We start from the raw sequence: 25078 nt of genomic DNA on the forward strand, positions 1-25078 counted from the left end.
GTTAAACAAATAAAATACAGTAGTTTCCAAAATGTAATAGATCCAGGTGTTCGAAAATATGAAGATGCACACCTGTAATCCCAGAGGCTCCAGAGGCTGAGGCAGGAGTATCACAAGTTCAAAGCCATCTCAGCAAAATAGCAAGGCCCTAAACAACTCAGTGAGACCCTGTCTCTCTATAAAATATAAAAAAGGGCTGCAGATATGGCTCAGTGGTCAAATGCCTCTGGGTTCAATCATTGGTACAAAAAAAAAAAATAGCAAGTTGCCTGAAAGCATTTGTAGTATGAAGCCATTTGACATTTGGCAATGTCTGGATATACTTTTGGTTGTCACATCTGAGTGGTAGTGGTAGGGGACCACTAATGACATATAGTGCATAGAGACCTGGGATGCTGCTAAACATCCTACAATGAACAGGGCAACCCTCCAAGCAAAGCATTTTCTGACTCACCATGCCAACAGTATCAAGATTAGGAAAATCTGTTCTAATTGTGTTAAGTGAAGTAAGTCAAATTCATTTGACTTTTATGTTTGCATTTTATGTTTTCCCTGCAGAAGCTAAAGAAGAAAAAGGAAAAGAAAGGTCAGGATGTCTTGTGAAACTGAAGGAAGACCAGTAGAGTAGTGGAAATGGAACAGGAGGAGAGAGGAGGGAAGTGAAATGGGAAGTAGTGCAGAATGATATTGGTCAAATTATATTGTTATGTTATGTGCACATATGAATGGATACAAGTCCCACCACTGTACACAGCTATAATGCAACAATAAAAAACATTTCTAAAAATTAACCTTGTTCTAGAATTTCTCTGAACAGCGGACATCTTCAAGAGTTCAATCATGAAGGAATTATACTTTCTAAATCATTAATCTCTCAGTTTACATTTCTTTTAATGAGCATATTGTAATAAGAAGGTTTTGAGGGGCTGGCATTGTGCCTCAGTAGTAGAGTGCTCATCTCGAATATGTGAGGCCCTGGGTTCCATCCTCAGCACCACATAAAGATAAATAAAATAAAGGTATTGTGTCCATCTACAACTAAAAATGTTGTATATAATATTTATATATACATATATATAAAAGAAGTTTTTTTGTAATTTTGAAATAGGATGAAGATCACACACATAAAACAAAAATCAATATATTTGATCAAATTACACAGTGGATGGGCAGACAGGAAGAGCACAGGGCCAGTGCAGCTAGGAGAGGAGAGACGTCTGTTTCCAAGGGATGCCAAGATGAATAATGAACTCAGGTAAGAATCTACCCTCTGTGCACATGGAGGAATTTCCTCCTGAGAATACATCTCACCAATTGTCTGCTCCTTCCTAGACTCACCCTGAAATGTGCTGCCTGTAATTCAGCACATTAATATTCAAAGGGCAGGGGTTGGGATGTGGGAGGTTGTCTTCTTTCCTGTCCGAACATCACACCCAGAGACCAGGAGCTGAGGGATGGAAATGTCAGGTGCTCAAGAGAACATAAAACTACATGTGAACTAGAAGTCATGGTGCTATTTATTTTTCCACATTGTAAATCTCCCTTTTTCATTTTTGTAGAGTTGTTGCTACACTGGATTCTCTTGGGCGCCATCTGGTGGATAGATTTCCAATTCCCAGTTGGATGGTCACTCTCCTAACATTTTAGCTGTTATACCACTGTCTGCAGTTCAAGTTCTTCTCCCATAGTATATATCTACAATTCCTCATTACTATGTGATGTTGACACATTACAGACGACCATCAATCTTGTAGAAAGAGTAAACTCATCCAATATAAGCTTGGGATGAATACCAAAATCAGGTATAGACTCTTATCACAGGGCCTGGTGGGGGCAGTAAAAACCAGGAATAGGCTGTCCTGTTGCTACCTGAGAGTTCATGCCTGGAGCTAGAAGCAAAACCAACTCTAGGCCTAAGAACATGTAAGATCTCAAACAGACTCCTGGAGAACACAGAGCCTGAAAGACTTGTCTTGGAGCCCAGTAAATTTCTCATTAAGAAAAATGAGACTTAGGCCTGCTTCCCCAGTAAGATACCACAAGGTGCAAAAAAAACCCCACTCTCTTTCCTGTTGCTTAAACTCTGCCTCTTAGTTCCCTAATAACACAGTTCCCAGATTCCAAAGAGTGGGCCCCAGAGAACTTGGGAGCATTTTGCCATCTAACAGGGACCGCTGCCTCTTAGTGAAGTCTCCTGGTTGTTAGAGGCCAGTGCGGCAATGTTTGCAGACTTTTCAAAGTGAAAATCTTGACTGTTATGTGAAATTCCTTAATTTTTCTATTGTTGGCTCTAATTATTTTTGAAAGACTCCATGGGCCCCAAAACATTTGTGTTTGGAGCCAATATTTAATGAGCCATCAAAGAGTCTTTAAGTCCTTTTGAATTCTTCTGATGAACTGTGACTTTGACCTCTGCTCACATCTATTCATGATTACTTTTTTTTTTTTTTTTTTTTGGTGGTTCTGGGAATTGAATCCAGGGGTATTTTACCACTGAACTACATCCTGGATCAAACTTGTGATCCTCCTGCCTCAGCCTTAAAGGTTTTGACGGGCAGAAAGCCAGGCAGGAACCAACAGGAATGTCTCTGGCATCCCCTTTCTTGGTAGTAGTTTTTTAAAAAATCAGTATAGAATTATCAGTTCTCAACATATCCTTGGCCAGAAACAGATAGTCTTGGCAAATTTTCTTAGTTTTATTTATTTGTTTGTTTTCCATAAATCCAGTAAAGAGACAATATCGTGTTGTAGTATAAATTTGGAGCCAGACAACCTGGATGCAAATCTTGTTTCTGCCAGTGTCATGCGTCTAGTGTCATGTCATTAGTTGCATGACATTGGCAGATTTTTAAATTCCTCATGTAGAAGTTAACTTAATCTCTATTGTTTTATGAAAGACAATAGAATCCACCTCACAGAGTTGTAATGAAGGAACAAAATATATAACAATGCTTATAATGCCTGGCAGACAATAAATATGAACGTTAGTTTTCCAACACAATGACAAAATACCTGAGAGAGCTTGGTGATGTGGTGCCCACATGTGATCCCAGAGACTTGGGAAACTGAGGCAGGAGGATTGAAAGTTTGAGAACAGGTTCAGAAACTTAGTGAGACCCTCGGAAAATTAGTGAGACCCTGTCTCAAAATAAAAAAGAAAAAGGACTGGGGATGTAACTCAGTAGTATAGCACTCCTAGACCCAATTCCCTAGTACAAACAAAACAAAACAGAACCCACCAAGACTACCCACCATCTACAATTTTGCCATCTTACATTGAGATAATCAAGTTGAGATAATCAACTTGAAATTCGAATAAGGAAGGGTTTATATTGTGGCTCATGGTTTTGGTCAATGATCACTTGATAATCATTTTAAAGACTGTGGCAAGGAAGAATATCATGATGAGGATTGCTTAGTGGAATGAAGCTGCTCACCTCATGAGGGCCAGAAAGCAACAAGAGAGAGAGAAGAAGGGAAGAAAGTCCCAATATCTTCTTCAAGGGCATATCCCAAATGACCTTCCACTAGGCTCCACCTACTAAGGGTTCCATGACCTCAGAATAGCACTAGAGGCTGTCAGCCAAGCCTTTAACCTATGGGTTTGTAGGGAATACTTTCAATCCATAGCATTTGCCCTCAGCACCCTCAACATCACCATTCAAAAGGGAGGAATACAGGTATAGAAAGGAAGAATTAAACCAAAGCTCATGTCCACCTCATAAAACAGAATGCATCACTAGGAGTCCCCAAAGTCTAAACTGCTTTAGCAGGGGCTGGGACTCAGTGGTAGAGCTCTTGCCGAGCACATGTGAAGCCCCAGGTTTGAATACCAGCACTGAAAACAGAACAAAACAAAAGATAACCCAAGTCCAAAGTCTTCTCTGAGACTCAGTTCAAACTTTCAGCTGTGAGTCCCTATAAAAAATCAAAAAACCAAGTTACCCACTTCCAAGATGCAATGGCCCAGAGTAAACATCCCCATTCAAAAGGGAGGAATACATGTATAGAAAGGAAGAATTAAACCAAAGCAAAACTGGAATCCAGCAAGGCAAATGTTAAATAGCACAGCTCCATGCCTGGCATCGCAGGCATGGGTGCTGTGACATGAGCTCCAATGGACTTGGACAACTCCACTCCTATTCCCTTGCAAGCTGCAGCCCACATGGCCTCTCTCTTGGGCTGGCCCTGCTTGTTGTCTGAACAGGCATTCCACGTTCCTGGCATCTCTAATTTTCGGAGGTATTCAGCTTGGGCTTTACTCTCAGAGTTCACATTGCCCTGTTGTGGGGCTTTTTACAGGGATTTCCTCAAGGTAAGTCACTGGTAAGCCAGGCTTCACCGCAGGCAGAAATGCAAGGTGATGATTCTAAGCTCTGCTGACTCACAATGTCACTGGAGGCCCACAGAGAGTTCCCTTTATTTGCTGCCTCAGATTTCCTTTTACACCAAGGGTCATGGTCAAATACATGAAAAATGACGAACTTACCATTGAGAGGATGCATAAAATGAAAAATTTGAGAAAATAAAAGTTGTTTTTTTTTTTTTTTTAAATCCCCAGATATCCTTTATCCTAGATTTCCCTTGGTCAAGAGAGAACAAAATATCTTATTGTAATGCCTACGCTAAAAGAACAGAAAGAACAAAATGTTCAGAAAACTTAGGACAAATAATTGATGGATTAAATAGTGTATCATATTAGGGTCTATAAAAACAACAATGGCAGACAGAAATCAAAAGAAAATAATCATCTACAATTCTGCCATCTTACATGTTTTAATTTTTATACGTTCCGTTTACATTTTATTCAAATGTTTTTCCATTTCCCCCCACCCCAAACTCACAGAGACAAATCTTATGTGTCTAAGGGCGAGACCAGCCAAGGTGGTCATCAGGTCATGCTACAGTGACCAGGCAATATTTCTGTACTTCTGCCTCTAGTAGTTCTGCCAAAATTCCAGTCCTCTTCAAGTCCCTCCTAACGAGTTCTTGAATTCTCAGGAACGAATCCTCCGGCTATCATGTGTCACCTTCAGTTTTCCTCTCCTCTTTAGCGTCTCTCTTCAAACATCTGCTCTTATTGGTGCTTCCTAAGAAGCTTCAGAAGCATCAGAAACTGTCCAACTCCTCCTCCTAGTGGAATGCGCTGTTCCATTCTCTTCCATCAGCTTGAGAAGGTTGGGCCAGCTCCTTGGTTTCTTTTTTGCACTCCATCTACAAATCCACTGAGCTGGATTCGGGGACACTGGTTATCAGGCAGTGAAAATGTGAGGATTTTAGTGAAACTTTCCTTGTGTTTTTTTTTACTGGCTCTTTCTTGCAATCCATAGTCTCTTGAGCATCTCTGAGTCCATAGTTTGGGAAAGGGAAAACTAAAAGCTCAACAGTCTTCTTAGGATTACGTTTTTCTTATTTGCTGACAGTTCCTGAACTGTACTTTTATATTTGATTCTCTTCTCTTTATGATGAAGTTTTATTCAAAAAGTTCCTCTGTCCCAAATGCAAACAAACACATGCCAGACCTAAATATGCAAAAAGCCTTGAACAAACACAATTTAAGGTGACTGGCCTCCTAATACAATAGCATAGATAGAATTCTTGGTTTCATCTTTCTCATTATATAGTTACTTTGTGTATATTTCCAGCTTACTACTTAGTTCTCATAATTATTATGTAAGAGGTTATATTACAAATATTATATATAATGGATTTGCTATAATTTATCTAATTGTTCTCTTATTTGGAAATTTAGGTTATCAATGATTTTTCTTTTTTAAATATTTTTTAGTTGTAGAGGGCCACACAATATCTTTGTTTATTAATTTATTTTTTATGTGGTGCTGAGGATCTAACCAGTTCCTCACACATTCCAGGCAAGCGCTCTACCACTGAGCCACAGCCCCAGCCCCTCAATAATTTTTCTTTTTCTTTTTTTCTTTCTTTATTTCTTGGTACTGGGACTAGAGCCCAGGAGCACTTTATCACTGAACTATATCTGAGCTATATTCCCAGTCCTTTATATTTTTATTTCATTTTTATTTTTCATTTTGAGACAGGGTCTTGTTAAGTGGCTTAGGGCCTTGCTCATTTGCTGAAGCTGGCCTCAAATTTGCAGTCCTTCTGCCTTAGCCTCCCAAGTTGCTGAGATGACAGGCATGAACCACTTTGCCTGACTATCAGTGATCTTTCTATAGTTAAATGAGATGAACTGAGCAGAGACAATTTAAATGGTCATAATTGTGTGTTTTACTTGGGAGATGTGTATATTAGTTAAGGAAATCCTTGTTCTATGATTTTTCAAATTTCAGGAGCATGACATTAAAACTATTTATTTCTCAGTCATTTAACAGTCCAGTATGAGGTTCTTTATCAGCAATGTCAGGGATAGAGAACTCTGCCTCACATATTCATAAGAGACCCTAGTGATAGGGCTTTCACCATCTCACTGCATGGTTTCCAAGGTCTCTCTGGGCACCATCATCAGCTGGCAGATAAGTAGGAAAGAGAAGTTCATGTGAGAGTTTCTTAAAATAAAAATGACCCATTTTAATGGTGCAATTTGATGATCTATTTATAAGTGTGTATAGTTGTATAACCACCATGAAAATCAAAATATAGACTTTCCAACACCCTGAAAAGTTCCTAATGCCTTTTTATGTCTGATCCCCTTTTGCAACTCCTACCTCCTGACAACTTTCTGTGGATATAGGTAAGTTTGTTAGTTCTCAAATTTCATACAAATGGTATATAATATATATTATTTTTGTGATGCCTCCTTTACTTAGCAAAATTCATGTGATAATTGAAGTAATAGTAGTAGTAGTAGTAATCTAGTATTTGCATCATCCATTGCTTTTTATTGCTGTGTAGTATTTATTGTATATAGTAACCATTGTATGGTTACTATATACAATAAATATTCATAACATCATTCACCAATGGTTTTAGATGTTATGAATAATGCTGATAGAATTTATGTACTTATACTTTAATTTCTCCTGGGTAAATATCTAGAAGAAGGATCACGATGTCACATGGCAAGTGGATATTTACCTTGATAAGATATTGCCATACTGTTTACCAAAACTGCTGTACTATATCTGGCATTGTTACCAGCAATATCTGAGAGTTCCGGTCATTCTGCATTCTCACTAATCCATGGGATTGTCCGTGTTGTTAATCTTCACCATTTTATATTGTTTTGTAAAAACAGATATTTCTAGGGTCCGTATATATTGATTGACTAGATTTCTGGGATGGAGTCATGTTTTGTCTTTGTTTGTGTTTTCTGTAGTACTGGCGATTGAACCCATTAGTGTTCTATCACTAAGCTACACCTCCAGCCATTTTCTTATTTTTATTTTGAGACATAGTTTCACCAAGTCGCCAAGGATAGCCTTGAACTTGCAATCCTCCTGCCTCAGTCTCCCAAGTAGCTAGGATTACAAGCATGTGCCACCTCACTCAGCATGAAGCCATGTCTTATTCTTCTTGAGTTTCTTTCTGGCAAATATATACTGGGCACTTAGCAAATATTGGTTGAAGAGCCAGGCATGGTGGTGCATGCCTGTAATCCCAGGAGTCTGAGGCGAGAGGATTACAAATTTGAGGCCAGCCTCAGCAACATAGCAAGACCCTGTCTTAAAAAAGAAAGGAGGTATCTGGGGATGTAGCTCATGGTTAAAGCACTCAATCCCCAATACCTTAAAAAAATGGCTAGGGATGTGGCTTAGTGATTAAGCCCCTCTGGGTTCAATCCCTGGCACACAGGTGTGCGCACACATGTGCGCACACACACACACACACACATGCAAAAAAAACAACAAATATTGATTGAATATTTACATCTCTACATGTTTAAAATTAAATCTGAAACTTGTCTAAAAATCTCCACAACCTGTATCATACTGTATGCTATAAAAACACCAAATGCTTGCAGATTCCTGATCATCCATAATGTGTTCCATTCCTATGCTATTTGCATCCTCCACTATTCCTAGAATTTGTTTCCTTGTTCGTTTATCTGGCTAATTCCTCTGCCTGTTCTCTGTGACCCAATTAAGGAATCATTTCATCTTCCCCTTCATTCCTGGGCTGGATTATCTATCTCTTCTCTGAAATATTTAAAATACCTTGTGTTGATCATTATCATTTACTTATTGCACTGTTCTTAACAAAAACACCTAATATGGAACCAGCTGTGTAACATTTATGTCCCAGTTTCCTTAGCTATAAAACATGGATAAACACAGGGTAAAAATGGGAGTTCATAACCCACTTGAATCTAATGTATGAAATATGATTTGTCAAGAGCTTTGTAATGTTTTGAACAACCAATAAAAAAAATTAAAAAAAAAAAGAATTGCCCTTGTAATGCTGAGCATGGTGGCACACCTGTAATCTCTGAACTTGGGAAGCTGAGGCAGGAGGATCACAAGTTCAAGGCCAGCCTGGGCAACTTAGTGAGATGCGAGACCCTGTCACAAAAAAGGAGGGTAGCTGGGATATATCTCATGGTTAAAGCACTTAATCCCCAATATCCCTTCCTCCCCCCCAAAAAAGACTTGATATTTTAAGACCTTAAAAAGTAAATATTTGGCACCTAGAAAACTCTCAATAAAATTGTATAATCATGCAAAAAATTTAGCCATTTTAGTGGATTCATAGTAAATTATTCTTTTTCACTTGCATGATCACAATGACTAGTGAACTTCTTTTGTGTTTATTGGTTATATATGTGTGTACGTGTGTGTGTGTGTTGTGAAGTGCTTGTTCAAACCATTTGCCCATTTTTAAAAATGTGGTTGTTTGTCATATTTTATTTGTAAGAGTTCTTTACTTTTTTTACATATTGTGGATACAAGCAAAGAGTATACTCCTCACTATCCAGTGTTTTCTAATACATTTAGGTTGTTGCTTCTTTGTATTATGTCCAGCTTTTTTTTTTTAGTACTAGAGTCCTTGTGCTTGGTAGGCGAGCACTCTACCACTGAACTACATCCCCAGTCCTGTGTCCAGCTTGAATAGTTGAAAGAGTTGGTCCTATAGGATCTCATTGTATCATTATGGAAGATGGAAACTGTGAAGGGGATTTTAAGATTCAGAGCTAGAATTGGCTCTCATCAATTCTGCTTACAGTGTGTTGGCTGGAATTCAGTCATGTGACAGCGTCTAACTTCAAAGAAGCCTGGGAAAGGCAGGGCAGAGTGCCCTGGAAAAGAACAGGATTGATAATGAGCTAGCAGAATCTGCTGTGGGAGCCTCAAAGGAACATATAATTGTAGAAAGCCTAACCCAGGGACATGATAGATCTATTTCTAAATCCCTTCCACTATAAAAAAATCATGGTGTACTAACTATAATCAGACCCTGGGCTATAATAGCTGAGGCCAGAATTTATGGAGCATTTGCTATGAGCCAGGGATACAGAGACTTTCTATACATTTCTTAACTATTAAACAGACCCTGTTTTTAAGGTGGCCTGGGGAAGACTGTCCACACCTTTGATTCTACTGCTGTATGATGGTGTGTTTAACGATGCCTCCAAATCTTGTCAACCCCAGCAGAAGCACGGTTGTGAGTAATGAGGCTGCTTGCCAAGCTCTCCTAGTTCCCCCAAGGGAAAGGATCACTGGGGAAACAGAGCATTATTAATATTCCCAAATTTCAACAAGCCAGTTTTTCCACTCTCTGGTAATGATTGGTAGACTCCTGTTGACCCTCCGGGGATTGGGTAACATTCCAATTTGCAATTTTTCCGTGTGGCTCTCTGCATTTGCTCTACACCAGTCTCATGACTATTCACAGCATTCTGTTGTAGAGCTGTTCACAGACCAGTGTTTCTGCTCTCGCAGTTGAATTTCCTGCCTCACTACATGGTATGGACAGATTTATCTGTAATAGTTTGTTGATGATCCAAGTGGATTGGAAACGCTGCTTATGAGCCAGACACAAAACAAATGCAATGATAATAATAATGATGGCAGCACTCACTGGGCACTATTGCTGGCAAACTGCTTCCATGTACCTTGTTCTATCTGGTGTTGTCTCTCAGAGATCACTCTTTTGTTACCTGATGATTAGTGTCTTGAAAACCATTGTTATATGTGGTTTGTCCCTTGTTTTGGATATTCCAGGTAGGAGCATAAACCTGAGCTCAAGCAATTATTTCAGATCACCCTAACATGCAATGTTTCTATCAGAAGTCAGGAAATGATACCTGAAGTCCAGGTAGAAAAGGATATATTGCCTCTTGGAGGACAGGAGGGCTTGAACAGAAGGCAACCCGGGCCTAAAAGTATGAGAAGATAAACTAAGAAAAAACAGAACAGTGATTCCAGGGTTAGGAAGATGGATAAGGTTTTGCTGTCTAAGTAAAGTTGGAAGAACATGGAAAGACGAAAGATGAAGGTCTCCAGTCTAGTGAATGCAAATTGAGTAAAATGAGATTCATCTCAGTTCTGTACATTCATACTCTGAAATCCACTGGTAGTATGAACTTTTGGGCTTGACATTTGTTGAGGAAGCCTGATCTTAGAGCCATGGTTTGTGGGTTGGGGAGGGGAATGCTAATTTTTTAAGGCTTTTGCAGGAAAGTAACTCTGTTCTCCACAGATAACTTCATTTTGGGAAATGACTGTAAATAAAATGGGAAGAAACTTTCTGTCTTGTGTCTTCCTAGAGATGCTCTTTTTTAAAAAAATTCCACTTTGTATGTATATAGCAATCATGAAGGAAGTGGCAGGGCCAGGGTCCCGTTCCAATCCATTGCAGCCCAAGACCCCAGTGGCATGAAGTGATGGGACTATGCCTTCTCTAGGCATTGTGACACGGGCTGAATCATCGATGTGTGACAGAGAACCACACCTCAAACCGCAGAAGCCCTTTTCATTTGGATGCACTTCCAGGTTCTCACTTGACCTCAACGGTGCACATCTAAATTTGCTGGTTGTGTTAGCTTTTTGTCACTGTGACAAATGCCTGAGAAAAACAATGTAGAAGGAGGAAAGATTTATTTGGATTCATGGTTTTGGAAGTTTCAGTCCAGAGTCAGCTGACTTCATTGCTATGGGCCTGTGGTAAGGCAGAGCATCATGGCAGAGAGGGAATGGACACTGACTGGTTCCTGACCCACTTGCTGTGAGAATTAGCCTCTCTTCTGCTGTTCTATGGATGCTCTTGTGATGGTACAATAATCTCTGCCATGATGCAGCCAGTAGTCCTGGAGGCTCTAGAATGATGTTTTGCATATGCCCTGATCTCTGGACTTCTTCAAGTTTCATGAACATGCTCACTCCCCATCTCCACATCAAAGGATCTGCACTCACTGCTTCCTCTGCTTGGAACATTCTTTCTTCTTTCTCTCTCTTCCCCTGAAAGGATCAAAGGGCCAAGTTAACCTCTATGCCATCTTGAGGTTTCATATGGAGCTTCTCTCTCTCAAAGAAACCTTCCTACTCCCTTTCCTCCTCGCCCCACAAGTCTTGATTAAGTTCTTTTGTTAAAGACTCTCAAAGAACCAGTTCTACAGTCTGCTTACGCTAGGTTATAATTATTCCCTTATTTGTGGGATTACTTGATGCTTGTTACCTCCACTAGAAGTAAATTCCGTGAATGCAAGGACCTCAGTACCATCCCCAACTTGTCTCAGTATCAGTTACGTCAGGTTTGGGGAAAGACTGAATGAGGAGTGGGAAATGAATGAGTGCATCCCCTCTCCTTTCTCCCTCTGCCACCCAAGAGCACTAAAGTGGCATTCCCTGTGACCTAGGGTCACCTCCCTTAAATACCTCCTCCAGATTTTGCCTGCAGTGCCACATTCCACAGACTCAAAATCCAGCCCTTTGGACTGTTTGGGGGATGGACAGCACTTCCTATGTCCTTCTCTCTGGCCCCAGATATCCTTAATCACTCACTGCAGGAAACAGATGCTTGAGGATTGGGGACCAGAGGTGAGACAAGTTCTCTAGGTCCCATTCAGCCTATCTCACCTTCAGGGTTAGTGGGAACTACTGGGTTTTTGTTATTGCTATTTTTTCAGTGCCTAGGATCAAATCCAGGACTATGCTAGCATATGCTCTTCCACTGAGCTACAACCCAGCCCTGTTGGTGTTTTAAAGTAAATTTCCTGGTTAATTAGAAGCAATAGGGAAGGGGTCCATTAATGCTCCCTCTAGCCTACCTACCATCTAAACTTGCTTTTTATTTCACTGCTACTTAATCTCTCTCTCCTTGATAAAATTGGTTCTTTTAATTTTTCCTGGTTTCCAAGTATATTAGTTTCCTATTGCTGCTGTACAAATTAATCACTCTTATGGTGTTACTTTTTGCGGGCCTAAAGGGGCCCCAGGGTGCAGGCTGGGTTGCTTAGAAATTGCTTGTTTTGCATTCCAAGGGTTCATGGGTATTTCCTGTATCCCAATGGTTTATGGGTGCTTTTCTTTTGAGACTTATATGTTTTTATTTCTCTGTAGCCCCAAATTCCTTTATCATCCCTAATAGTTATTGTAACACCCAAGCCTTTTGCATTGTTTCTGAATTGAATATAATGAATTAAGGAATTGAAGGACCTTAAACTTCTCATGGTGGCACATGCCTATAATCCCAGAGACTCAGGAGGCTGAGGCAGGAGGATTACAAATTGAAGGCCAGCCTACGCAATTTCAGGAGACCCTGTCTCAAAATAAAAAATAAAAAGAACTAGGGGTATAGCTCAGTAGTAGAGCATCTTTAGGTTCAATCTCCCCATCACTCAAAATAAATAAACAATAAAAAGAGCTGAGGCTATAGGACAGAGCACACACCCGGGTTCAATCTCCAGTACTGCAAGAATAAATAGAGATAGATAAAATAAAAATGAGAAGAAAATAAATTGGAGGACCTTAAATTTCACTTTCATTTTGAAAAGTACAAAAGACAGCACATGAGAAGTTTAATTAGACATTTAAAGAATCCATAAACCAGGCCTGGAGGCACACACATGTAATCCCAGCTATTTAAGAGGTGGAGGCACGAGGATCACAAATTCTGTTACTCCAGCCAAGTCAAGGACCCTGTTTGGATTCCAGCTGGTTAAATTCAGCTGTCCATCCACATTGGAAATAAGCAAACAACATTAAAAGGGAAAATGAATTTCATGAAGTTTGGCCAAACTGGGGAGAAGCAGCTACATTACTTCTCTGCTAATCCTACAGAAGTGGTTACAATTTCCAGAAACAAAAGCCAGGTAATAGAAATATGTAGATTTACTTAGGCTATGCGGGCAGAGAACATGGCGGTTTCAGCTTTCTTGGTACCATGCAGGCGAGGGGGTAATTTTTTTCTTAGCATGACAACATTCAGGAGCTGTTTCAGTTCAAGGCCCTCCTGGAAACCTCAGCAAGATCCTGTCTCAAGATAAGGTAAAAAGTGCTGGGGATGTAGCTCAGTGGCAGAGTACTTGCTTAGCATGTGCTAAGGCCCTGGTTACAATCCCCTCCCCTGACACCCCCAGGACAGAGAAAGAGAAAGAAACAAAAGGGGCTATGAACTCAAATTTATCCACTTATTGCCATATAACCTTCAGTAAATCATTTTACTTTTCTAAATTACAAAGTAGGAATAAATACAACAATGCATCTCAGATTTACCATCAATGAAATGAGAACAATTATGCTACTTATCCCATAGAACTATTGTACAGATCTGTTGAGTTATACTCACCTAGCACTTAAAATTGATCAGCAAATATTTGTATTGTTATTATAGCTAGTTTGTATTTTATCACCATGCCTAATCCATGTAAAATGCAGGTTTTCATAAAAAGGTTCTTGGGATCCTAAAAGGGTCATGAATTGGCTTCAGGAGGTGCATGAATCATTTAAATTATGTGCAAGCTTAGAAGGTGAGAGAGCTTGTAGCTTTTCAGGTTCTTATAGAGTTTCAAGACACAGGTAGTTGAAATTAAAGACTTGAGATATCTGAGGGAAGTTCTCTGATTAGTAAACTTGCAAGGTAGCAAAAAAAACTCTGGCTCTAACCTCTAGTCAATACATTTAAAATGTGATTGTTAATAGTTAGGGTTGTAGCCCAGTGGTAGAACATTTGTTTAGCTTGCACAAGGCCCAAATAGGCAGATAGATAGATAGATAGGTAGATAGATAAATAAATAAATAAATAGATAAATAAATAAATAAATTTAAACCAAGTATGGTGGTGTACTCCCGTAATCCCTGCATCTCTGGAGGATCATAACTCAAGGCCATCCTGGCCTGAAAAAAAAAAGAAAAAGAAAAAGAAAGAAAGATAGTAAAGAGCTGGGGATATAGCTCAGGGGTAGAGCATTCCTGGGTTCAATCTTCAGCATTGCAAAAATAAACTAATAATAATAATAAAATAAATTGGAGGACCTTAGATTTCATTTTGGAAGTCTCAAAAGACAGCACTATTAGAAATTTAACTAGACACTTAAAGAAGTTATAAACAGGCCTGGAGGCATACACCTGTAATTCCAGCTACTCAAGAGGTTGGGCAGGAGGCTCCCAAGGAAAAAATGTGATTTTATAAGAGCCCTACTATTAATCAGAGTTTCAGAGACCATCAAGATCCTAATTAATAAAAAAATCAGTGAGCAAACCAGAATGCCAGGGATTGTTTGTCTAGTAACTAAAATACTTGTTCCACCGGGCGCAGTGGTACATGCCTGTAATCACAGCAGCTCGGGAGGCTGAAACAGGAGGATTTCGAGTTCAAAACCAGCCTCAGCAAAAGTGAGGCACTGAGCAACTCAGTGAGACCCTGTCTCTAAATAAAATACAAACTAGGGCTGGGGTTGTGGCTCAGTGGTTGGGTGCTCCTGTGTTCAATCTCCAGCACCAAAATAAGTAAATCAATGAAATAAAATACCTGTTTTCCTTATTCATTTTCCTGATGGAGGTGTCTGAGCATGATTGACAGAGCTGTCAACCTATAGAAAACAGGACCAATTGGTAGCTTCTTACCGGCATCAGGGTATCTGGAAAATAAATTACTTACTCAGAACAATGGTAAAGAAATCCAGGTATACAATTAGAAGAGATGTTTGTATATGGACTATGATACAATGTAATGAATTGTCCCTGTACCATATCAAAGCAGCCTCACTAATGCCCATGACACACCTGTCACATGTACAGTCTTTCCCTCTTTCTCTTGGAGTATTACTGTGTAAAAGCAAGACCCACCTTAGCTCATCTTTTTGAACATGCAGACAAGCTCTATTCATGAATTTTTTCTGCAGAAAAGAAATAATATAATTGATTATGTTACAGGATTTTTCTTTTCTTTTTTTTTCTTTTTTTGGAGTGCTGAGGATTGAACCCAGGGCCACCCCCCCCGCCCCCCCCCCCCGCCCCGCCGGCACATGTTTGACAGTACTTCACCACTGAGCTACGTACCCAGCCCACTTTTTTCTTTTTTAACCATCAGGTGCATTTTGATGAAACAGTATTCTTCTTACCTTAATTTCAATTGGTATTTCCCAAAACTCTCTTTTCAGGTATTCACTCACTTTCTCTCCCGGGGTGGTGACTTTCTCAGGTAGTTCATTCATTATTCATTGATTGGTTCTAGGTTTTCTGTCACAGTTGCCTTTTCATTACTAAGTGACTTCCTATGTCAACCAGAAGAATCCACCTCCCTGCTAATTACTATCATTATTGTCATCATCATCACCATAAGGATAATTAAAAACAACTCTGTAAAGAGGAGTTGCATGTGTGTATGTTAACAGAGCCATCTTTTTTTTTTCCCCCAACCCTTGGTACTTGTGATTGAATCCAGGGTCCTCTACCACTAAGCTAATGTACACATAAGCTACATCCCTAGTTCTTTGGATTTTTCATTTTGAGACAAGATCTTTCTAAGGTTCTGAGGGTGTAGTGACACCCTCAGTTGTTGAATCTGGCCTTTGAACTTGTGGCCTAAGTCTCTTGAGTGGCTGGAATTACAGGCATGCACCACTACACCCAGGCTGAAACCCTCTTTTTAAGAAAAGGGATAATACTAGTCCCCTTCTTATAACTAACCACACTTGCCTAGCTGGCAGGAGACCCAGGGTTCAATTCCCAGCACCATTAAAAAAAAGAAGAAAGAAAGAAAAAATCTAATGCAAACTTCTAGGATTGCTAAACTGATAGTATATACAGTTGACTCTTATATTCTTTGCTAACGTGCAACATTCTTTCCTCATTTTGCCTTTATGGAAATGAATCAAACCCCAAGGAAAATAGAGATACAGATTACCCAGGGACACCAGAGGATACTTCAGTCTACATTAGATCTCCTCAGACATCTAAGTCAATACATTCCTTTTTTTCTTTGAACTATTTTATTAAATATATATATATATATATATATATATATATATATATATATTTTATGGTGCCAGGGACCAAACCTAGGTCCTCGCACATGCTAAAAACCATTCTGTACACTGAACTAAACCAAGGCCTGAATAGCGTTGTGACCAGGCTTGAGAAAGGGTCTTGCTGAGTTACCCCAGCTGGTCTCAGCCTCGAAAATCGCTAGGATTATGGGTGGGTTCCACTGGATCTAGCACATTGTCCTGTTTTATATTCTTCATCTTTTTTTATCAAGTCCTGAGATTATCATGTTCAATTATTTTGCTTATTTTTTTTTTGTCCCATCAGAATACAAGCTCCATAAGAACAGAGATTTTTCTCAGAACGTCATTTTCAGCACCGTTAGGAGTGCCTGGCTCATGAGAGGGTGTCAGTAATAGACACTGATTGATTGATTGAATGAATGAGTGAGTGACAATCAAGCAGTACTGATTCTAATCGTGCCCCCTCAACTGGAAATTTAACTCAGGGGCACTTCACCACTGAGCTACACCCATAGCCCTTTTGTTTGTTTGTTTTTATTTGAGACAGGTTCTAAGTTGCTTAGGGCCTTTCTTTCTTTCTTCCTTTTCTTTTTTTGGCTCGGGGGTGGGGGGTACCAGGGCTCAAACCCAGGGTTGCTGAACCACTGAACCACATCCTCATCCCTTTTTATTTTTTGAAACAGGGTCTTGCTAAATTGCTTAAGGCCTTGTTAAGCTGAGGCTGGCTTCGAACTTTCAATCCTTATGTGCCTCCGCCGTACAAGACCCTGTGAGCCACCGTGCCCAGCTATTCAGTGTCTTTTTAAGTTGCTGAGCCTGTCCTCAAACGTGAGATCCTCCTGTCTCAGCCTCCTGAGTCCCTGGGATTACAGACATGTGCCACCTTGCCCATTCAGAAATATAATCTTTTGTAAGCTTTACTTTATCTAATCTTTACAATTACCTTATGAAATAAACAACTATCATACTATTAATTCACTTTATCATACTATTAATTTCATTTTAGAGAAGAAAACTCTTAGAGAAGCAATTTACCCAAAGTCATGTTTGATAGTAATTTGAGAAATCAGAATTCAAATCCAGACGTTCCATACACTTTCTATCCCTCAAAATATCTGCTTTATTTCTTGTAATGCAAGTCTGGAGATCACAACTGAATTCCAAGTAGAAAAATGAGTTTCCTGCTCCTGTCCTCACCCCCACTAACCCTGTTGGTCTTATCCTCAGAGCCACCGTCAGAGAAGCTGGCTAGCTGCAGCCCCTGAAACCCCAGGGACATGGGATAGGGCCTGACCTGAAGGGTTCACTACACAAGAAAGCAGGAAAGTGCACATTATCGGTAGGCTTCCAGCTCCAAAGCAGATAGCCAAGAAGGGGCTGGCCTGGGTATGCACTAGAACCTTTTCCCCAAACTTCACTAATCAGAAGAGTCTCTCTTCCCAAAGGGATGGGGCCAGGGGAGGGAGGGAGGGAATGAGGGGTCTAGAGAAAAGGGCAGAACTATTTATTTTCATAATACTTCCATGGAGGCCAAAGTTCCTGTCTTACAGATGGAGACAGTAACAGAGGGAGAAATTTCCCAATCTCCAGCATTGATTTATAAAGAGGTACACTTAACTCCCCACCCTCCCCACAACTTTTTTTTTTTTTTTTTTTTTTTGGTACTGAAGATTGAACCCACAGGCTTTTTACCACTGAGCTATATCCCCAGCCCTTTTATTTTTTATTTTTGAGATAGGGTCTCTATAAGTTGCTTAAGGCCTCACTAATTTGCTGAGACTAGCTTTGAATTGATAATCCTCCTGCCTCAACCTCCTGAGTCACTGGGATTACAGGCATGTACCATTGCACCCAAATCAAATTTCTTCCGATATTGTAGACTGCGGAGTGGAGCATTAGAAGATATTTTCTATATTAACAATATCAGGGCTCAATTAAACCCATAAATCTAATCAAATCACTTCTAAAAATTATTCTGTATTCCTATATCATTCATTTATATTTGAAGAATAAATAATTGGGTTTTATTCTTGAAAGGTGTTTTCTGATATGCACAGACACTGGAGAAACTACGGTTAATTTATTGCTCACTTTCACTTCACTTCATTCTCATTAATCTCAAATTATGCTCAAGTTAAGTAGCAGTTAAAGAGCTTCTTTCCGCCTATTAACCTATTATACTAGCTCGTAAACATATGTGAACAGTTCATGGTTCAATAATGCTCTGGGCTTCATAGCTCCAGCATAAAGACCAAATTTAAGACAACTAACCTGTTGTGTAGCCAGTTACCTGCCCCTTCAACACACATAATGGAATTCCACAGGATTTCCATAGTGCTAATCATTAAAAGCCCTGTCTAGTGAGTGTCACTGTATCAACAGCTGTGGAAACTGAGGCACTCAGTTTAATTGAGGTTAAGTTTAAAATCATACAGATCACTAGGAAAGGAGGCTTAGTTTGGGGGCTTTGAATATTATAGCTACTCAACTGAAATCTCTGTATGCCAAGTATTTTTCCTGAATGCCACTGATTTCTAGGTAAAGAAAAAAATTAAGGAAAAATATAGTTAAAATTAAAAAAAAAATTAAACATGGTAACATGAAAGGTAAGACCCTTTGTGATTTAGACCTAAAATGCTTTGTGATTTAGACCTAAAAAAAAAAGACTCAATGCCTTTATGTCACTATTTATGTACATTAAGTATGTAACACTATTTATGTACTTAAAGTATACTTAAATTATTAGAATAACTTCAGATGCTCTCAAGATCCCAGCAAGCCATAAAATATGTGCATCTTTTTTTTTGAAATGGGGCATTGCTATGTTGCCCCACTTAAAAAAAAAAAATGGTTGACCTTAAACTCCTGCCTAGGCCTCCCAAGGATCTGGGACTACAGATGTGCACCACCACACTCCAGGCCTATACTAGCTTTACAGCCAAATTTCAACTCCTTTTCAGGTAAAGGCTATTCACGAACAGCTCCAGGTCCTCTACAGCCTCATCTCCTGGTCTCCACAGCTATGGTGGAGAAACTGAGCGTTTTGCAGTTTCTCATATCTCCCAGTCTTTGTGTCATTTCTTTTCTACCTGGCTACTTCCTGGGCAACCCTCAGGATTAGGGAGTTAGCCACGAGCAGTGAGCAGTTTGAAGTCGGATTGTTTTAAAAATCCTTGTGTCCTTGGGTTGCTCAGAGTGACTTCCTTGAATGGATTTCAAAAATCAACTTTGCTGGACACTGTCTGAATTCACAGCCCAGAGGGCTTCCATACCTGATCACCTGACCTTTAATTTTCTCTCTTTTCTATGCCCCACTGACTTTAAGACTCCAGTTGGGTGTGGTAGCACACACCTATAATCCTAGAGACTTGGGAGGATTACAAGTTTGAGGCCAGCCTCAACAACTTAATGAGACCCTGTTTCAAAAGAAAAATAAATAAATAAGCAAACAGACTCAAGCCACACAGTAAAAAACAATTCTAAATTCATTAAGAAAATAATTAACAGGTAATAATTAATGTCCAGGTCAAAAGGACAGTATATAATAATCACAACCACAAATTAGTCAGAAATGTTCCTTCCTCCCTCTTTTAAATTTCAATGCAATTAATTGTTTTCAAGTTACCTCACATAGTCTTGTATAATATGTATGCTAACATTTCATGTCTTGTTTCTTTCTGGGCTCTCATTTCATAAAGACCAGAGACATGTTTTTATATCTCCACCCGAATTGTGCTAAGAGTGCTTTCCATATTGAAGACATTTGGAAGAGATTTCATTGAAAATTTAATTTATTGAGTACCTACTGTGTGCTAGGTATGGTGACTTAACACTGGGGATATTGGTGATGCATAGTCACAGTCTCTTCCCTCAGAAAGAAAAACATTTAAAGTATAGCTTAAGGATTATAAGCAGGGTTTGGGTGTAGCATAGTAGTAGAGCTTTTGCTTAGTGCATGTGAGGCCCTGTGTTCAATATCTCCAGCACTGAAAGAAAAAAAAATTACATACTGGTGTATTGGAGTGCTTTGAGAGCAAGGAGAAATCACCACGTTGGGGTGCAGAAAGGTCTCCAAGCAAGGTTGCCTTGTTTTGGTGTTAAGGGGTGGGATTAATATCAGGGTTTAAATCTACACTGAAAGGAAGAAGATGGTGAGCCCCAGAGGGAATTTAAGGCAACTGGTAAAAATAGGTAGCTTCCCAAGTCCCTCCATTAACTTCCTGGGATATATCTACTGTTCATCTGCAAGACTCCTGGAGAGGATGGGAACCCCCTGAGAGGCAGAGAAATGGAATACTCGTGGGTGCTAGAATTCAGAAACTCCAAATCATCCAAACAAGTAAACAGGGTTGACAAATTATCTTCTTTTCAATGAGAACATTGTGCCTAAAATCTGATTTGTATCTAGGAATCATTAGTATAAAAGTTCTTACTTTATAGGATTGATAGTTCTGCAGGAGGACTTGGCACTTGAATTCTGTGACTAGCTCAGAACAAGGGCACACAATGTTCAATGGTTAAACATATAAACATACCCACTCTGGCTAACAATGGTTAGCCAGAGTGGGTATGTTTCTAAAGCTGAATTCCAATTTGATTATGAGCATCCTTGATTCTGATTTTGATCCTGGGTGACTCTATAAACAATCCAAATAGGGCATGGAAGGGCATGTGTCATGATTTGGATGTGATGCATTCCCCAAAAGCTCATGCATGAGACAAGGCAAGAACATTCAGAGGTGAAATTATTAGATTATGAGAACCTTAACCCAATCAGTGAATTTATCCCCTAATGAGGACTAATTGAGTAGTAACTGAAGGTAGGTAGAGTGCGACTGGCGGAGGTGGGCATTGAGGCTGTGCCTTTAGGGTATATATTTTGTATGTGTGAGCTGAGTCTCTCTCTACTTACTGATCATCATGTGAGCTGCTTCCCTCTGCCACACTCTTCCACCACGTTGTTCAGTCTCACCTGGAGCCTAAAGGAATGGAGGTGGATTTCTATGGGCTGAAATCTCTGAAACTGTGAGTCCAAAATAAAACTTTTCCTTTAAGTCACTGCAGTGAAAAAGCTGATTGAAACAGCGTGCTTCCCATGGGGTTTAAATATAAAGGAATTAGAGGTGGCAAGTGCCTCCTTGGTTAATATATAAATTAGGCCAGACTGATCTCATTTTTTTTTTCCCAGAATCAGAGGAGTAGGAGAGGAAGAGGAGAATAGAGAACTTGAACAAAAAGTCTTGCTAGTCTAAATGCACCAGGTCCTCGCTCTCTTTTAAACTAGTATTTCTCTTTTAAACTAGTATTTCTCATTGTATCATTCATTTCGAACTAATCACAGTTTTGTGATATCTCAGAAATAGTTTTAGATGTCTTTTAATTATTTAACTTTCCATGTCTGTGTTTGTACTCTTGTGTGTTAGGCTCCCCCCAGAGGAAGGGAACTTTTTGATGTTTTAGCTCCCTACAAGTCTAACACAGCCCCTTGCACTTTACACCTTAAAAAAAATAATAATACTAGTTAAGGAATTAATAAATGAGTTTTTAGGAAGAAAGAAGTTAAGATAAAAAATTTCACCGTGAGAATGTGTATTTCCATGTGTATTTCAGATATGAATCCGCTAGTCAGCGAAAATCGTGCTTTTTAATATTCACCAGGTGTAGGCAAAATCTTCCGCTGAGCTTGAGAAATTCATCACAGGCAGAATAATAAAGTGGGCGGAGACATAGAAGGCTCAGAACCTTGAGGAGGTGGAGTCACAGAAAGTTTGAGCATTTCTGTCCAATCAAAATGAGACGGTAGGAGGAGGAGGGGGAGATAAAGGGGGAGCGGGAGATCAAGAATCCTGCCCAGTTACAGGAGCCAGCCAGTGCGAGCTGCAGCTTCTTGGCTTAAGTGCTTCTGCCCACCGAGAGTGTAGGATTCTTTGGCCTGCTCCACAATGGCCTTCGCAAATCTGCGGAAAGTGCTCATCAGTGACAGTCTGGACCCTTGCTGCAGGAAGATCCTGGAAGATGGAGGGTTAATGGTGGTGGAGAAGCAGAACCTGAGCAAAGAGGAGCTGATAGCCGAGCTGCAGGTAAGGTGAATCGGAGAAAAGCGAGGTCTCTGGGGCATCCTCCGCTGAAATAGGCTGGCTGAGCCCAGGCCTGCGCGCCCCCTTCCCGGCCCCGCATATCAGATTCTCGGCCTCCTGAGATTGGCAACTAGCGGGGAGAGGGAGAAGCGGGAGGAACTGTGAGCTGTAGGGTGCAAACTATCCGTCCCATTTGCAGCCGCGTGTTCGCGTTGGCTTGCCTCCCGCGAGCACTGCAAAGCGCAGGCTGCTCCAACTGGTGCTGCCGGCGGCCCGTGAGATGCCAGCGCGGCTCCTGCACTTTAGTGCCTAGTGGCTCTGGCTGCCAGGCGCCACCTCCCCTTTCCACTCCTTCTCACAGGAGCATCGAGGGGAGGGGCGCCAAAGTGGCCTCCCTGAGTGGAGCCCAGCTACTGGCCTTCCCCAACAAGGTGCTGGCCCTCCCGGTCGCGTTCGGCCTTCGCCGGGGGGCGCTGGCGAGTCCCAGCCAGTCGCGTGGTTGCTGGGGAAGCATCAGGGGTAGGCGGCCCTCCCGGAGCTGCCGCTGCGAACCGCCTTTCGTCTGATGCAAGACCTCCGCGAGCTTTCACCGCTCCTCCGCCTCCTGCGAGCGCCTGAGGAAATGGGGCGGGCTGGGGGCGCGGCGAGATCCCCGGGCCGCCCACGCGGTCGCCGCCACAGAGGTCGCGGGTTGATCTCCACCTTTGGCCTCATCCCTGATTAAGGGTGACCGGACTAGACTAGAATCTGATTCCAATCGCCCGTGGTAACTTTATTCTTATCAGATGTTCCGATTGCTATATATAATTAATGAAACCGACTTCAAATCTTTATCTACCTTTTTTGAAAAAGTCCTGTCAAGTTTGGGGACTTTTTTTTTTTCCTCTAGTTGCTGCGTTTCCTGCCTCTACATTCCACCCAGCCGCCCAGTCTCTATCTGCCTTACCCCATCGAGCTGTTTTTCCTATCTCCTACACTCCGCAGAGAAGCTTGTAGGCTAGTTAGGGAGCACAGAGGACACACAGGAGACAATTGATCTGGTGGCATGGTGCTTGGTGCTCAAATTTCAAGTTAGAATGCCCAGCAGCCTAGCCTAGCTGATGCTCACTTTCCTACAGGGAGAGTGCAGAGAGAGGTTGATCGTCACAGATTGAATTGGTGGGCAAGGGCTCAGGACCCGACCCTCAAAGCACGGGTGCTTGGTTGGGTGGTAGGCTCCTCACACTTGTCACCTCCTTTTTTGTATAAATGGTATCAGTGGCCTTGGCTCTGGGAGATGACCAGCGTCTCACCTTCACCTCTACCAGAGCACCAGTGGTTGCAACTGGAAGCGAGAGATCTTATACCCTAATGAAGCAGGACTGAGAAGGGAAAGCCTCTTCTGGAAGCAGGGAGGGCTTCTATGAAGTCCGGAAGTTGCATGGTGGGGGTGGGAGTCTGTGTTGAAGCCAGAACACTTTCAAGGCTCCCAGAATTCTTGGCAGGAAGAGAGGGGTGTTTGTTGGCTCACTTGACTGTGGGCATTGTTGGGTTGTTTGAGTGCTCAGCCTTCATGTCTGTCTTGGTAAAATAGTTCGGAATGCCAATTAATCTCTTGGGCAGCCACTGAAGGGCTCTCTTTCCACATTTTATTCTGCAAGGAGAGGGGTCTGGCAGAGTGTCTCCTGCCCTCTGCCATTTAAATCTTTTCAATGCTGGAGCAAGCGTTAGCACCAATGACAGAACTGGTCTTCCTACTTCAGCTTCACTGCTTTGTATTCTGAGCAGGTGCTACTTGCACTGCCTCATCCCTGATCAAGAAGTGTAATCATCCCCTCTCTCTCCTAGTAGTGCATTTTAGACTTGAACAGAATCATAGCTCATTAGTGGGTAATGAAGTTAGTTTAATGGGTCAGCATTTTAAAAAACAAAATAGATAATCAGAGAGTAATGCAGATAGCAAGGATATTATTTCATTCACTTTGTTTCAGTTATATGTGTAGGTGTGGTGCCTTAGTATGAAATCACAACTTAAAACTGTGTTTCTCAGTTAAAAAAAAATAAAAAGTTTGGAAGGAGTTAGGGATGTAGCTCTGGAGTAGATTTCTGGCCAGGCCTATGTGAAGCCCAGGGTTCAATCCCCAGCACTGCAAATGAACAAACAAACAAAAAAATAATTTAGAAAACATTAAATTAGAAAAATAAAGCATCTATGCAACTCATGTCTTAAATAAACCAGACATGCAGGAAAATGTTTAAATAATCTTATCATGTTTCAGGAACTTTCAAACTATGACCATGTGCCACCATTACATCTTAACTCAATACTCTCATCCACATGTGTGCACCTAGACATATATAAGTTTATGAAATAATACTACATAAGATGCATTCTGATATTTTCTTCTATTCATTAAATAGCAATGCTGGTCAGTACCATTAAATTGAACACTGGTAATGCATCTAATCTACTGAAGCACATTTATATTTTATCTCAGAATTTTCAGAAAGGTTAAGAAGGAATAAATTTTTCTATGCAAGAATCCATCATTTCAAAAGCTTTTTAAAAATAAACATTACACTGGGATTTGGTTTGCATGTGTTAAATAACCACCCAGTTAATCAGGATCATACATAGAGTGCAGAATAGAGTATTCCT

General features: G+C 40.6%; 1 protein-coding gene across 3 annotated transcripts in view; it reads left to right on the forward strand.

The window, feature by feature from the left end:
* The first annotated feature begins 6607 nt into the window (after nucleotides 1-6607).
* The window catches only part of Phgdh (phosphoglycerate dehydrogenase), a 49136-nt gene continuing 30665 nt past the window's right edge, over nucleotides 6608-25078 (forward strand). Inside the window, exons 1-2 of one of the 3 annotated variants that reach the window (XM_026413705.2) lie at nucleotides 6608-6709; nucleotides 9477-9576. In XM_026413705.2, coding sequence (XP_026269490.2) covers nucleotides 9520-9576 — 57 coding nt within the window. In that variant the 5' untranslated portion in view covers nucleotides 6608-6709; nucleotides 9477-9519. Of the gene's footprint in view, nucleotides 6710-9476; nucleotides 9577-22223; nucleotides 22444-25078 lie in introns of those variants that run through there. The other 2 variants (XM_026413704.2, XM_077791234.1) reach the window with 2 other exon arrangements.

This window comes from Urocitellus parryii, chromosome 11 (assembly GCF_045843805.1).
Source record: "Urocitellus parryii isolate mUroPar1 chromosome 11, mUroPar1.hap1, whole genome shotgun sequence".
Taxonomy (NCBI): Eukaryota; Metazoa; Chordata; class Mammalia; order Rodentia; family Sciuridae; genus Urocitellus; species Urocitellus parryii.